At 39.0% G+C, this 14608-nt stretch overlaps 3 protein-coding genes across 24 annotated transcripts in view; 1 reads left to right on the top strand and 2 right to left on the bottom strand.

Annotated features, from left to right (window-relative positions):
* Positions 1-2778, bottom strand: part of nek1 (NIMA-related kinase 1) — a 55429-nt gene extending 52651 nt beyond the window's left edge. For 10 of the 15 annotated variants that reach the window (XM_086047490.1, XM_086047500.1, XM_086047495.1 and 7 more), the window contains exons 1-6: positions 2126-2717; positions 1942-2038; positions 1738-1835; positions 1524-1607; positions 1359-1426; positions 1176-1262 (exon numbers count right to left, since the gene is read on the bottom strand). In XM_086047490.1, coding sequence (XP_085903616.1) covers positions 1176-1262; positions 1359-1426; positions 1524-1607; positions 1738-1835; positions 1942-2038; positions 2126-2242 — 551 coding nt within the window. In that variant the 5' untranslated portion in view covers positions 2243-2717. Of the gene's footprint in view, positions 1-1175; positions 1263-1358; positions 1427-1523; positions 1608-1737; positions 1836-1941; positions 2039-2125 lie in introns of all 15 variants that reach the window. The other 5 variants (XM_086047498.1, XM_086047496.1, XM_086047489.1 and 2 more) reach the window with 4 other exon arrangements.
* Positions 2779-5797: 3019 nt separating this feature from the next.
* LOC147138026 (antiviral innate immune response effector IFIT1-like) lies at positions 5798-7443 on the bottom strand. The gene is made up of 2 exons (XM_086047486.1): positions 7439-7443; positions 5798-7112 (listed from the first exon to the last, which is right to left on the bottom strand). Exons 1-2 carry the CDS (start codon positions 7441-7443, stop codon positions 5798-5800), a joined length of 1320 nt encoding a protein of 439 aa, XP_085903612.1.
* The window catches only part of pomgnt1 (protein O-linked mannose N-acetylglucosaminyltransferase 1 (beta 1,2-)), an 82101-nt gene continuing 73368 nt past the window's right edge, over positions 5876-14608 (top strand). For 4 of the 8 annotated variants that reach the window (XR_015088993.1, XR_015088994.1, XM_086047507.1 and 1 more), the window contains exons 1-5: positions 7941-9393; positions 9934-10036; positions 10114-10229; positions 10587-10652; positions 11404-11517. Coding sequence is in view for 4 of the 8 variants with exons in the window: in XM_086047507.1 (XP_085903633.1) it covers positions 9274-9393; positions 9934-10036; positions 10114-10229; positions 10587-10652; positions 11404-11517 (519 nt within the window). In the remaining 4 variants the exon portion in view is untranslated. Of the gene's footprint in view, positions 6761-7935; positions 9394-9933; positions 10037-10113; positions 10230-10586; positions 10653-11403; positions 11518-14608 lie in introns of those variants that run through there. The other 4 variants (XR_015088995.1, XR_015088996.1, XM_086047506.1 and 1 more) reach the window with 3 other exon arrangements.

Here is a 14608-nt window from a genome sequence, read left to right as displayed (position 1 = left end):
AAGGTGGTGCACTCACAGTTACGATCTTTCTTGGATGAACATAATGTTATGGAAGTTTACCAGTCAGGCTTCGAGAAGATGCATAGCACAGAGTCAGCCCTGTTACGTGTTTTTAATGACATCCTCCTGGCAAATGACACTGGAGAATACGTATGTCTCGTTTTGTTGGATTTGACTGCAGCATTCGATACGGTAGACCACAGTATTCTTTTGACACGTTTGCAACACCAAGTGGGCATTAGTGGATGTGCTCTAGAGTGGTTTAGATCCTATTTGGCTGGCAGGACAGTTTCTGTTAGTCTAGATTCCTCTGAGTCACGCTCTGCCCCTCTATCGTATGGTGTTCTACAGGGTTCTATTTTGGGGCCATTGCTGTTCTCTTTGTATTTGCTGCCCCTGGGTTCTATCCTCAGAAAACATGGTATTTCCTTCCACTGCTATTAGGGGTGTACCGGTTCACAAAAGTCACGGTTCAGTACGTACCTCGGTATGGGGGTCACGGTTCGGTACGGGTTTGGTTACAGCAAGTCTCATATGCACAAGACTAGGTTTTTTCCTTTTTTTTTTTTTTTTTTTTTTAAATTTAGTTTTAACAGAGAGCAAGCTACAATTCAATTTGCTATAAAGCAAAAAAAACATTTCCTGTTATACAAGCACAAAATAGAATAAAAACCTGCGCATTAGGGTTGTTCATAAATAATAATTAAAAAAAGATGAAACACAGGAAAACGCCCTTTCTTTTATGGATAGAATGAGGTTGCAGATAAAGTCAGGTAGCACTTGCCAACTAGTAACTTTAACTTCATTATAAGAGCAGCAGAACAGCTCATGCTCCACCACGGCGGAATGGCAAAAAAGTTGACTTGTTTAATACTCGACGAATGGTGCGAATGGACGGATTTTCGTTGCTTCGCTCCACGTCCCACCGCTCCAAACGCATCATTCGCACCGCCCTGCATGCAACCGCGCCCGCCCACACGAACTACATTGAACTACACTCCAATTGAAACGCTCCGCCAGAAACGCTGCCGCCGGAGGCTTTAAGGTGATAGATTTTCATGAGTCAAAAATGTATGGATGCGTACACAAATGTTAGATGTACAAATGTGTTTGATTGACAGTTGAAAGTTTACTGTGACTGACAAAAAATGGTCAAACACGAGGTGATCCAGTACCTTTTGTTGTTGTATGGTTTATTTTCACAGATCTCTGGTGAAAGATAATAAGGGGTGCCAATGCATGTTCTTGCAAGTTCTATCGTGCTGAAAAAAAAAGTTGGAGAAAAGAAAACAAACTTTGATATGCTTTATGATTTCCAAATAATGTTCTCATTTTTCTAGATAACACTTACTGTATACCTGTTAAGCACCCTTGCAATCCCAAAGTCCCCAAGTTGCACAGTCCCATCTTTTGTCAAAAATATGTTCTATAAGAAGACAGCAAGAATCCAATTAGAATATTTAATAGAATCAATGCAGAACACAAAATATCAAAGAAAAGTAAAGTTGTCTGGTACATGGCACCTGTGATTTGATGTCCCTGTGAAGGATTTTTCTATCATGGATGTGCTTCAGTGCTAAGCAAATTTGCACAAACCAATTCTGGATCTAAGGGAAGAAATTTTGAGGCTCAGTGTATTGAAAGTCATGTATTCCATCACGTTTTGCACACTTTCATATGGAAGAAGAATTGATCTGTACCGAATATTCATGACCAGTATTCATATTTGTAATTTACCTGCTCCTCTGTGAAAGGCACTCCTCTCTGAGAATTAATCTTCTTAAAGAGATCTCCACCCTCACAGTAGTCCATAACAATATACAGACAGCCCCCCTCTATCATGTCAAATGGCAGGAGGAAAAATCATTTTAAATAACAGAATTTCAATTGATGACACATAATTATTTCATGCTTGCAGCTAACGACGCTACTAAAGCTTACCTTCAAAAGACTCCTTATATTGGACAATGTTGGGATGACTCATGTTTGCAAGAACTGCAACTTCCTTCCGAGATTCTTGTCTCTCTTTATCTGACATCTGATAATATATATTATGGATACATATTAAAGTTGTATAATGTATATTAACCAGCAATTGGGAAACCTGATTAATTGTACTTCTTACCCCGGATATGCTGACCTCCTTGATGACATATTGGTGCCCATCCTTCTTGGCTTTGACAAGGACAGCCTTTCCAAATGACCCTTCCCCAATTTGTTTCACCTTATCATACTTGTCCATGTTAATGCAATCACTGACACGTCATACTGGTTCTGCAAATAAACTAAGAAGATAAACTTGGGAACATCTTCCAAAGATAGCATTAAGAAGGAAAAACGCTGCTAATTCAAAGCTTGAACTTTAATAAATAGTGGTGCAGTGTTGCTATTCGGAATTTTGGTCAGGTTTCGCTCTGCAAACATACAGCAATTACATCCCTGTAATGCAAACGGGAAATCCTAAGTGATAGCAAGACAGCTATGTGAAGCTTACAAGTAAGCTACACGAGGATGGTGGAAAACCGGAAAGACCCTATTATCATTGAAAACCCAGCACACGAACAAAACCGTATAAAATGTACGAATACGTTTCTGTTGAACGGTCTCAAAATACAGTTATGAAAACCGTATCTGCCTCACCATTACTTATTCTATCGCGCTGACATCGCTTCTTGTTCTGCTGCAACGCCTGAGTTCTCCCTAGTGGTCTGTCAACAGCTACATTCTTATTGGCCATGGTCAACTTTGGCGATATGCTATTGGTCCATATGACTGTCCGTCATTTTTGATAGCAAACTAACACACTGGTTCCCACCCACCCACACAACACGGCAGTTTTTGTGAACACTCTCCATAGCAACCAATGCCGAATAAAGACAAATTGCGAACGACGGAAAAATAGATCCAGATTCCCAACCTAGTTAACCTAACTTGATTTCCATGAGACCTTGATCTGTCAATATTTTTAACAGAAAAATTGTTACAACTAAATTAATACATTTAAAATATATTTAAGAAAAGTGACAGTGTACGGAATGTTGATTTTTCAAAAGTGATTGATTAAAAAAAAAAAAACACTACTAATTTCATTAATCTGTAAAAATATGTTCCATCACATCAACGTACATTTTTGGGGATAATCGTAGGTGATATAATCTTTAATTTGAAAATATACATTTTTTCAACAATAATTATGGCTTTTATCATGGATAAATACAAAATTCAAACAGGAACCAGTATACAATATAAAATAAAGTACAATAAAATAAAATAAAATAACAAATGATAATAAGAAGTTGTGATGCCGAAGGAAAGGAGACGCAGGAGGCGTATCACAAAAGACTTAACTGAATATCTACAGGAAACCAGGAACTAAACGGACGTTGCAACCACAAAAAAACTCGTCCCCCAACACATCCCTCAACCCTGCTTAGTTCCATAAGGGAATTTGAATTATGCCAGCAAACACCACAAAGTAATAAATAAATAAATAACATTAAAACATTGCTTGGGCTTTTCACATAACATGTTTCGTCAATTATACAAATAAGATCAATAGCATTTCTATTTTTCACAAGTCTCAGGGTCTTAGAAAAAATTCAGTTGTGAAAATAGAAGAAAAGTTATTACACCTTCAAACCTTTTACGTTTGTGGAGGATATTCTAAGGAGAAGAATGGTGTCGACCATATAGTCATTATTTGTATATTTTAAAACAAAACCAAAAGACAATCTCTAATTGGCCTCCCCTCTCAATAGGCTAGGCTGCGATGTATGGTCTCTCTGAGGCACCGTAGTGATCTTGCTTCATAATTTACGCACTTCAACCTTAGGAAGTTGCATTCTATTTGTTCACCACTAGATAGCACTAAATTATACACATTGGACGATTAAGATTTGGGATGGTTGTGCAATGGTGCATTGATGATAATATCGGTGATACTATTAGGAGGTATAATTTTATTTTTGCAGTAATGTCTCACCGAGGAGCTCTGGGATACAGACCTACACAGTTACACCTGAATGGAAATGTGCATGCACTTTCCCTTGCACATTTCACCTGACTCGATGTAATTACATCACTTGAGACATCAACATTAGACAAAACCCCCTCAATCAGTGATAAATATTCAACACGTTGTGTGATTGACTCTGGGTGTTAAAGAGATGCAGATCTAGCATGTCGGGTATTTACACTTTTATAACTTTTATTAATTTGTCTACTCCACAGCAGTGATTCTCAACTGGTCTTTTGGGACCCAAAAGTGAGTCATATTGGTGCGTCACGGACAGGTATAGTAGAAAATGTTGACCTGGATTGTTTTATATTCATGGCCATAATGTGTTTTTTAATATAAATATTTACTTTAATAAAGACTGTTATATATTAAATTACATTCCATATTTTTAAGGTTCTCTTTGAACAATCTTTGTTCTTTTTTTCTTAATTACTATTAAAGTGGGTCGTCACTTGGCCACAATAGGAAAATACAAGTCTCAGGGTGACTGACAACTGTTGAGAACCAATGGTCTATAGCAGGGGTCGCTGTCAGGCAGGACAGTGGCTGCCCTTGTGGAAAAGAATTGAAGTCCATAGTTTCAACATGACCCACACAAAACGGTCAATTGTTGCAATAAGAAAGAGTTTAGCTTGTTTCATACTCATTATAATACATACAAGCCTCATGTTACGCTAAAAATAAATACAAATTCTTGTTTCCATGGGAACAATTTAGAATTGATGTACAATGCAATTGTACATTTTCTACACAAACCTTACATAGTTATGCCCTCATGTATGGTCAAGGCTGACACAGTTGCTGATGCACTTCAAGTCACTTTATTATCATGAGCGGTATGGAATGTACGTTCATTCAAAAAGCTGCTTTCAGCTACAACTCACGCTCAGTAACTCCACATGCAGATACACAAAGACAGAGTCTTTGACTGAGTCAAAATTCAAGATTAAATGTCCTTTTGCTCTTTCATTTTAAATTTTAAACAGGCGCGATGGCCCACACTCAGAGCGTAAAGGGGAAGTCAACTCAAACATTTTCTTGGCAAGAATATATTCACATTGCAGGCCCACTAGTTGAACCATGGCATTCCTTTTTTTTTTTTTTTTTTTTTAGTAACAGTACAACAGAACAAACATTTCATCCCATACAGTCAAATATATTTCAAAATATACATATCGAACATTCTGATTAATGTGAAATATGAGTTGAGCAGTAAAATCCACATGTTTTTAGTCATCTCAAGGGGCAGCCACATTGCCATTTGCTGTTGACTAAAAATGGCATCACAGTTAATCAGGGCTCAGATAACGACCGATCATGTCTCAGCTTCAGAAAACAAGTGAGCAGTGATTGGTCGTTACCTGAGCCCTGAGCAACTGTGACGTCATTTTCAATCGACAGAAGTGAAAAAATGGCCACCCCTTGAGATGGCTAAAAACGGAGGGTTTTTGCTGCTTATTTCATATTCCACAAATGCAACATTAATTAGAATGTCATGTTTGGACTAGTGAAGTCACATAGAACATATTATTGTAAAGAATTTGGGGGGGGGGGGTTGCCTCCCCTTTAAGATATTACATTACATCCAACTTTCTACACTTGAAATTCAATTGTCTCTGATGTAAAAGAAAATGAAATATTCAAAGAAATGTTGAGGAAAATCTGGCTATAAAAAAAGATTCCTGTCGAGTAAAAAAGTATTTCAGAAAAGAAAATGACATACTTCGAGTGAGTCTAATGACATTTGAATGTCAGTACTAAGTGCTGTAAATAAATCTTTCAGTCTTGTAGGTTGTCTAAAAACTCCTCTATTTCTCCACACATTCTGTTTCTTTTCCTTTCCCTAATTTTCTCCAGGATTTGGATGCTGTTTCCACGATAGACAGATGGATGCTGTATTGCTGCTGCCCTCATGTAATATTCTATTGACTTGTAGCTCTGCCTCTGACTTAAGTGTAAATATTTTGCATAGTAGTTATAAAGCATCTGTTGTTCTCCAGGTTCCTGTTCACCCTGATCTAGTAGTTCCTCAAATATCTCATCAGCTTTAGCTTGGTCGTGAGTCAACTTCCCATATATATTTGCAAGAGTTATTTTTCTCTTTAGTGAAGATTGATGGTAGAGAGCAATCACTTCTCGATAGAGGCTGATTGCCCTGTCAACCAACATTTGTTCTGGTGGAATGTCCCTGTGTAAAAGAATTTTCTTTTTGTAGCAGATTGCAGCACACCTCTTCAAATAACGCTCTCCTGGGTGTCTTTCAAGAGCCTCCTCTGCCAAGTCAAGAGCTTCATCCATTGATAAATACACTCTGTACAGTTTAAGTAACGGTTTAATACCACTGTAGCTGCTGACAGGCTTTTTCAAAATCTGCTTTGCCAATTGCCATGCGTCACCTTCAATTCTTCTTCCTCTAGCAGCGCGAGCTGCTAGGTAAATTGTTGCAAGGTACAGGTTATTTGGGTCGTGTTTCTTAGCTACTTTCAGTTTCTCAAAAGTGTTTGCATCTAGTCGAGTTTTAAAAAGCTCAAAAGTACTCAATAGTGCTAAGACATAACTGGAGTGCCACTCAATCATGTCTGGCTGCATCCTGATGGCTCTTTGAAAATATTGCACTGCCAGAAGAGTATTGTCTTTTCCAAATTTCATCAGAGTCCAGGCCTTTTCAGCACAGATCTCTGGGTGGAGTTCCTCTTGACACGGTGAAGGATATTCATTCAGAAGGATATCAACCTTGGACAGGTAAGTCTGACTTTCTGCCAGTTCTCCCATGTGGTGGTGCAGCCAAGCCAAGTTCCCGTAGTTGACCACCAGCCAAGGGCCCTCTTCTGAGATGGTATTTCTCATCTGACGCAATGCCTCTGCAGCTTTTCTGAAAAAACGCAGGGCATCTTTCGTACTCCCGAGCTGGTAGTGTATGTAACCCTGCAAGTTGTAAATATGTCCCAGCCAGTTGTATCCCTCCACAGTGCCAATGTCTTCCAGCTTATCCCTGAGAAGGTAAAGTTTGGATGTATGGGGGTTCAGGTTCCACATGAAGTGACATTGCATCCTCTCCAGCTTGGCCTTCAGTGTTGTTTGAGTCTGAGCAGCGCTAAAAGTGGACAATACCTCATGTTAAGATAGATGGGACAAAGGAATGAATCCCAAAAATAGACAGGAGGTTAAATGAAAGAAAGCACTTTAAAAAAAGTAAAACAATTAAAAAGAGGTTGAGGTCAGTGAAAAACATTAGTAGAAAGCAGTTGAAATAAAGAACATCCACCAGATAATAGTAATCGTTTTGTTTTTTTTAAAAAAACAGCAAGCGCAGTGGAGGGACGGACAGTCACAGACAACGGCAAACACAACTAAATACAAATAACTGTTAAATATACTACATTAACAATATCACCAATCTCAAAGGCAGAAATGATTCACCTCATCATGTAGCTCGAACCTATTTGTTTCGCTCAAGACTCTTTTGCATTTTATGCAACTTGTTGCTCCGGGTGCGGCACCAGAATATCAGTTCAACTTTTATGGTGCAGTAAAACATGAAACTTGGAGATTGCTATTGGACTTTGTGTACCCTCTTCAACAGTACGGTGAAGTGCACACATATTTTCATTCTTAATGAGATCTGTTGGATGTTGCCATTTCATTCATCAAGAAATAACATTTATCTTTTTAATATGGAATACAAAGACGTGTCTCACATCGTTATGTTTTCTATGGAAGGGAAACCACAAGTAGTTATGAAAATAAAATCAGATTGTATTAAAGAGGAAGTCAACATTTTCTTTACAATAAAGCCTGGTTCACGCGGCAGGATTTTTAAATTTTTGGCTGACTTCCAAACTTTGACAGACCTCGCATGTGACGAGAAAAATAAAATCACGTGCATTACAGTTTTTAATGCATATGAATACATAAAAGAAGGCCGACCCACGGACGACCCACGACCTTCTATGTATTCGGACTTCCATAATTCCGTGCCAGTAGCACTTAAAAAGATTCTGACAGTTGAGGAGAAAAATTCAATTCATGTTATCTTCAAAAAGAGACCAAAACTATGCCAATACTCCAAATGGTTCAAGTACAGCATCAAATTTAATTTGGTACACCTTTCGTTCAGGTAAAACTGCCAGGTGGAATTGCAAAGGGCTACAGACTTCAACTCCATGTTAACATATTCACAAAGAAAAATGCTACTTCATGAACAGTAGGCTACATGCCAAGATATTTGTTTGTTTTCTGTTACCCTTCACTGAGCAATAATTTGAGGGTATTGAATTATTGAAAAGGGTAGAAGACAAAAAAGGGAAATCTGTGAGTGGTTACCATGTTCCAAGGTGATTATGAATGCTCAAGAGGCCGTTGCAACGTCAATACATGTTTAACTTTTAGAGCTATAGAATACATATATTCGTTTGTAGGTCTCTGATAGTGTAGTGGTACACACGCCTGAGTTGTGTGCGGGCAGCGTGGGATCGATTCCCGCTCAGTGACGGTGTCTGTGTGTGCCCTGCGACTGGCTGGCAACCAGTTCGGGGTGTAGTCTGCATTTGCCCGTTGACGGCTGGGATAGGCTCCAGCACCTCCCCGCGACCCTGTATAGGATAAGCGGTTTGGAAGATGACATGACATGGCATATTCGTTTGTAATAAAAAACTTTGGATTGAAACATGAAGATCGTGACATCGAACAAATATAGGGGATACATTGTGGTTTGTTTTACCCCGACAGCTTCCAAATATTGTTTTAATAAATTCACACTTTAAATTGTATATTAAACCACATCAATCAATTTGTAGAGCGCATGAACTGGTAATTATTTCCCAGTAGGGGGCAGTATCCACTATACACGTGTTTGCGTTCAGCCAGTAAACCGGGGAAGAAAAGACAGTGTCTTTTGAGTGACGTCACGGATTCTGCGACAGAACCCTAGTAAATAGCATGTTGCAGAAACACAGTAGCTCTTTTACCCTATTTGATTGTTCTACGGCCAATGAGTTACAAATGGTAGTGCAAAGTTTTGCAAATTTTGTATTTGATTCAAACATAAAACATGCATATAGTTCGTCTAAATCTGGGACCTTATTCTTCTGGGTAGTCTGGCAGTGATCATGGCAACACTTTTGTGTTACATCCATTCGTGAAAAACATTTCCAGCGGTGATCTGTGTATTTGCAGACGAGGATGTGACTAAATGTCAGTTTTACCACGGGATTACGAGGAGGAGCAAGGCAAGGTGGTCTGAGATTTGTAGCGGAATGGAGACGTGGACTCCCAACCCCCGAGCTAAGCCATTCATACCCCGCCAGCAAAGAAGCTTGTATCTCACTTATAAATACAAACTATTCAATAAGAGGACTATTCGACGTTTCTGTCAGGTGAGACGAAAGTTTCATTTGTTATAATAATTCACTTTTATTCACACAAACTTGCCACGTGCGTCTTGTGCCACTATGTTTTTATTGGTTGTAGTGCAGATTCTGCCGTAAAACCATTTTGGGCAACAGGATTGCTTAGTTGCTTTTGTTTTCGCATAATATTATTGGGAAATTTTGCATATGCTGCTCATAGAACACGCGGGGTTATATTTGAATGTAATCTAGGATTTGCTGTGATTGTACCGTAGTGTACAATTAATCTTTCTCAGTTTGTATTTTGAGTCTCATATATATACTTATTTGACTGAAGATTAAATAAATCAGACATTGTGTTGCCCCACTGATTCCTTGGAGTGGTGTGAGAGTTAGTTGATAGTTTGTTTTTCTCAGGTTAAACTACTGTAAATTTAGTGATTTTTAGTTTGATATAAAATCCTTATGTAATTTTTAACATCATGAGGTAATCATAATCAAAGTCACAACTACAAACTTGAAAAACATATATGTGATTATGCAGCTTGTTTAATTTTTCTTTCACAGGCTGGCGCTGTACTGTTTCTACTGGTAACTGTCGTAGTCAATATTAAACTCATCTTGGACACGAGAAGAGTTGCCAATGAAGAAGCAGCAGCTCAAGAATACGGTATTGTTCATTTCAATTACGTGTTGTATAATTATACACTATGGTTGCGGTGTAACTTGTGAATGCTTTTCTTTTAGAGGATGTGATGCCCAACATGGAGACTCCTCGCAGACCTACAAATGGGCGCAAAGTTCTTGACATCGAGGTGTACTCCAGCCGGTCCAAAGTCTATGTTGCAGTGGATGGCACCACTGTGAGTTAAAAAGCATGATGAATTGTCTGAGTAATAACATTTGCATCATATTTATGCCGCGTAACAGCTCGATCATTTTTATAGTTTTAACTAACAGTTGCCAATATGTTAGTAAATAATAACCGAGACAGAAATTTGACTTGTTGAACACCTGTGTAAAAGTAATCCAAGTGATTGTAAAAGGACAAAAATGTAAAGGGCCGCTATCACTCCTTACTTGCTTCCACATTGCACCCTGGAAACGCACTCCCTTTACTGTAGGTACAACTAATATTAAATGTAGATTTACATGAACCAAAAGTTTCCCTCCATTGTTTAACTACAATATGTTGTCAGTGTTTTGCTGCTTTCCTGCAGGTGTTAGAGGATGATATGCGAGAGCAAGGCAGAGGAATCCACGTGATTGTTCTCAACCAGGCAACAGTAAGATTTTACCTTTATATCGCATATCTTTTTCCGGACCAGTTTTTAACTTTTTTGATACAGACAGATTTGAATTGTACCGGATCAAAATCACGCCTGCATTTGCAAATGCAATACGGCTGCATTTACAAGTAGACAGCCAGTTTTGACTGATGCAAAAAATGGTTGAATATGCAAATTAGGTGACATTTTTCATACAGGTACCTCAGCACATCGACTAACATTTCTTCAAAGTGTCTGACAGATTCTTACTCACCTTCTACTTCTACTAAATCGTTGTTGTTGTTTTTTCAGAGCAAAAATTTTAAAGCTTTGCAGCCATCTTTCAGAAAATTGAAATCCAGTAACACTAAACGGCGGCTGATCTGGGGCTTTTCCCAATTACGTCATGAATAGGATTACAGGAATTATTTTCTGCTTTCCCAAAATAAAGATTTTACAAGTGTTATCGCTGGCACTTGGTGAAAGATGTGATCCGGTGCTTGGAACCTACATGGCTGCTGAATCGACAAATGCTAACGCACCTACTTTAGGTGCGGGCGTGCAGGCTCAATGTCATTTGCTTAAATGGCCAACCATCTTAACTGTCCCGGTGAAAAGCAACTTTTTACCTCAAGATGCTTGAGGTAGTGTGATACCTTTTTTAAATTGAAAGAGTTTCTCCAGTAGGTTTAGTATAATTCTGGTAATGGCCCAATGGGTCAAAATCAACGTGGTGGAGATAAATACTTCCCAATTTTATGTTTCCTAGGGCCACGTGATGGCCAAGAGAATCTTTGACACCTACTCACCCCATGAGGATGAAGCAATGATCCTCTTCCTCAACATGGTGACCCGAGGTCGAGTTCTTATCTTTACCATTAAGGTAGGTAACTGGTTCACATTGTCTCAGTTAAGTGTCACTTAACACTTCACATAAGTGTGGGCACTGAAAGTATTCAGACCCCTTGAAATGTTTCACTTTCTGTGTCGTTGCACCTATTTGCCAAAATCCAAAAAGTTAATTTTATTTCTCATTAATGTATACTCGGCACCCCATCTTGACAGAAAAAACAGAAATGTAGACATTTTTGCAATTATTATTTTGCATTATTAAAAAAGAAACACTGAAATATCATATGGTCATAAGTATTCAGACCCTGACACATTTTATTGAGTAGAAGCACCCTTTTGAGCTCGTACAGCCATGAGTCTTCTTGGAATGATACACCTGGATTTGTGTATCCTGAGTCATTCTCCCTTGCAGATCCTCACCAGTTCTGTTCATGGTGAACGTTGTTTGACAGCCATTTTCAGGTCTCTCCAGAGCTGCTCAATCGGGTTTAGGTCAGGGCTCTGGCTGGGGCAGTCAAGAACGGTCACAGAGTTGTTCTGAAGCCACTCCTTTGTTATTTTAGCTGTGTGCTTCAGGTCATTGTCCGGTTGAAAGGTGAACCTTTGGCCCAGTCTGAGGTCCTGAGCACTCTGGAAGAGGTTTCCCCCCAGGGTATCTCTGTACAATACTTGGCCGCATTCATCATCCTTCAATTGCAACCGGTCGTCCTGACCCTGCAGCTGCAAAAACATCCCCACAACATGATGCTCCCACCACCATGTTTCACTTTCGTGATTGTATTGGGCAGGTGATGAGCAGTGCCTGGGTTCCTCCACACATATCGCTTAGAATTAACACCAAAAGTCTGGGAGTCCTCCATGTGTTTTTTTTGGCAAACTCTATGCGGGCAGGCTTTCATGTGTCTTGCACTGAGGAGAGGCTTCCGTCGGGCCACTGTGCCATAAAGCCCCGACCGGTGGAGGGCTGCAGTGATAGTTGACTTTGTGTAACTTTCTCCCATCTCCCTCCAGCATCTCAGGAACTCAGCCACAGGTTGTTTGGGTTCTACTTTACCTCTCTCAGCAAGGCTCTTCTCTCCTCCCACGATTGCTCAGTTTGGCTGAGCAAACGTCTAACATTTGAGGATTATGGAGGCCACTCTGCTCTAAGGACCCTTGAGTGCTGCAGAAATTCTTTTGTAACCATGGCCAGATTTGTCTCCGATCACCTTGGACAGTTCCTTTGACCTCATGATTCTCATCTTCTCTGACATGCACTGTGAGCTGTAAGGTCTTATATCGACAGGTGTGTGCCTTTCCTAATCAAGCTCAATCAGTTTAATTAAACACAGCTGGACTCCAATAAGGGAGCAGAACCATCTCAAGGAGGATCAGAAGAAATGGACAGCATGTGAGTTAGATGTGAAGGTCGCTGCGAAGGCTCTGAATGCTTCAGTTTTTCTTTTTCATAAATTTGCAAAAATTACTACATTTATGTTTTTTTCTGTCAAGATGGGGTGCTGAGTGTACATTAATGAGAAATAAAATCAACTTTTTTGATTTGGCAATTGGCTGCAATAGCACAGGAAGTGAAAAAATTCAAGGTGTCTGAATACTTTCCCTACCCACTGTACAAGCCAAGATTCCAAAGCAAAAGTATATATATACCGGTAGTATATACACTACCATTCAAAACTTTGGGGTCACCAAGAAATTTCCTTATTTTTTTAAAGGAAAGCTGTTTTTTTTTTCAATGCCGATAACTTTAAACTAATCAGGAATACATTCTATACATTATTACATTATACATACATTATACGTTAACATGGTAAATGACAATTCTAGCTGCATATGTCTGGTTTTTGGTGCAATATCTACATAGGTCTATAAAGGCCCATTTCCATCAACTATCACGCCAGTGTTCTAAAGGTACAAGGTGTTTGTGCACTGCGTCAGAAGGATATTAGGAAACCCTTGTGCAATCATCATTAGCACTACAGAAGCTTGTTCTTAGAAATTAAGGCTATTCCATGCGAGAAATTGCCAGAAATACTACAATGGCGTGTACTACTCCCTACCTTCTCTATTGAGCTAAACTGTTTCCAACAGTGCTAATGATGATTGCACAAGGGTTTTCTAATACCCTTGAGCCTTCTGACGCAATGGACAAACACCTTGTACCTTTAGAACGCTGGCGTGAGAGTTGCTGGAAATGGGCCTCTATACACCTATGTAGATATTGGTGTCAGTTAAACGCGTTATTATCAGCGTTATATCGTATGATTAAGGTTTCCATAGCACCAGCGGCTGCATCGCTAAAGGCTGCTGGTCACCACGAACTATACTGTATATTTTAAATAAAAAAAGATTTAGCGTGTAGGAGGCGTTACATCTGCTTAAAAAAATAGGCGATGAGGATGAATTGCTCAGCTGACACACAGAGTCCCCCTACCCCGGTGATAGTTGTGACGTACGAGTTCGTAGTGTAACCCTTAAAAGTTGTTCTTCCTTATCTTCGGAGGCCGTGGTATGGCGGGTTACAATATAGGTTTGACTTTATGTATTTCCTCTGGCGTCTTCCTTGCTTAAGACAACCAAGTTGCGTCTTTATTCAGATACGAACAGCCTCGCCCTCTCTCTCTCATTTCTTCTTCGCTCAGGAAATGTGCCATACCAAATAACTCAAAAAGGAATAAATACTCAAGCACAATATAAATAAATAAATATATACTCACAAAACAATATTAGAGCATTTTAGAAAAATAATAAATACAAAATAATGTATGCAATCCCCAAATTAATATAAAAAAATGAAAATATCAATTGGCAACTAAATCAATAATATGTTACAGTAGTACATACCAGACAGTCGAAATCAATAAAATAATGATCTTATGTGCTGTGTGTATATTGAACACAAGAAATGCTGATCCAGGAAATTAATTTCCAGTAGAGATTGGCGGGTGAATCTTCATGAAGCGAAAAGTGAAATCAACATTAGGTACATCTAGTGGAAGAGAGAAGTCAAAGCAACTTAAGTCACTAAATAGTTAAACATTCACTGACTCTTTTTTTAAATTAGTATTATTCATACTGTGTTAATTTACTTACGTAATCTGTTAATTTAAATAGACAAAGTTGCC

Source organism: Filicampus tigris, chromosome 12 (assembly GCF_054856515.1).
Source record: "Filicampus tigris isolate MCC_2025a chromosome 12, RoL_Ftig_1.0, whole genome shotgun sequence".
In the NCBI taxonomy this organism is placed as follows: Eukaryota; Metazoa; Chordata; class Actinopteri; order Syngnathiformes; family Syngnathidae; genus Filicampus; species Filicampus tigris.
This window is presented reverse-complemented; position numbering and strand designations above follow the sequence as displayed.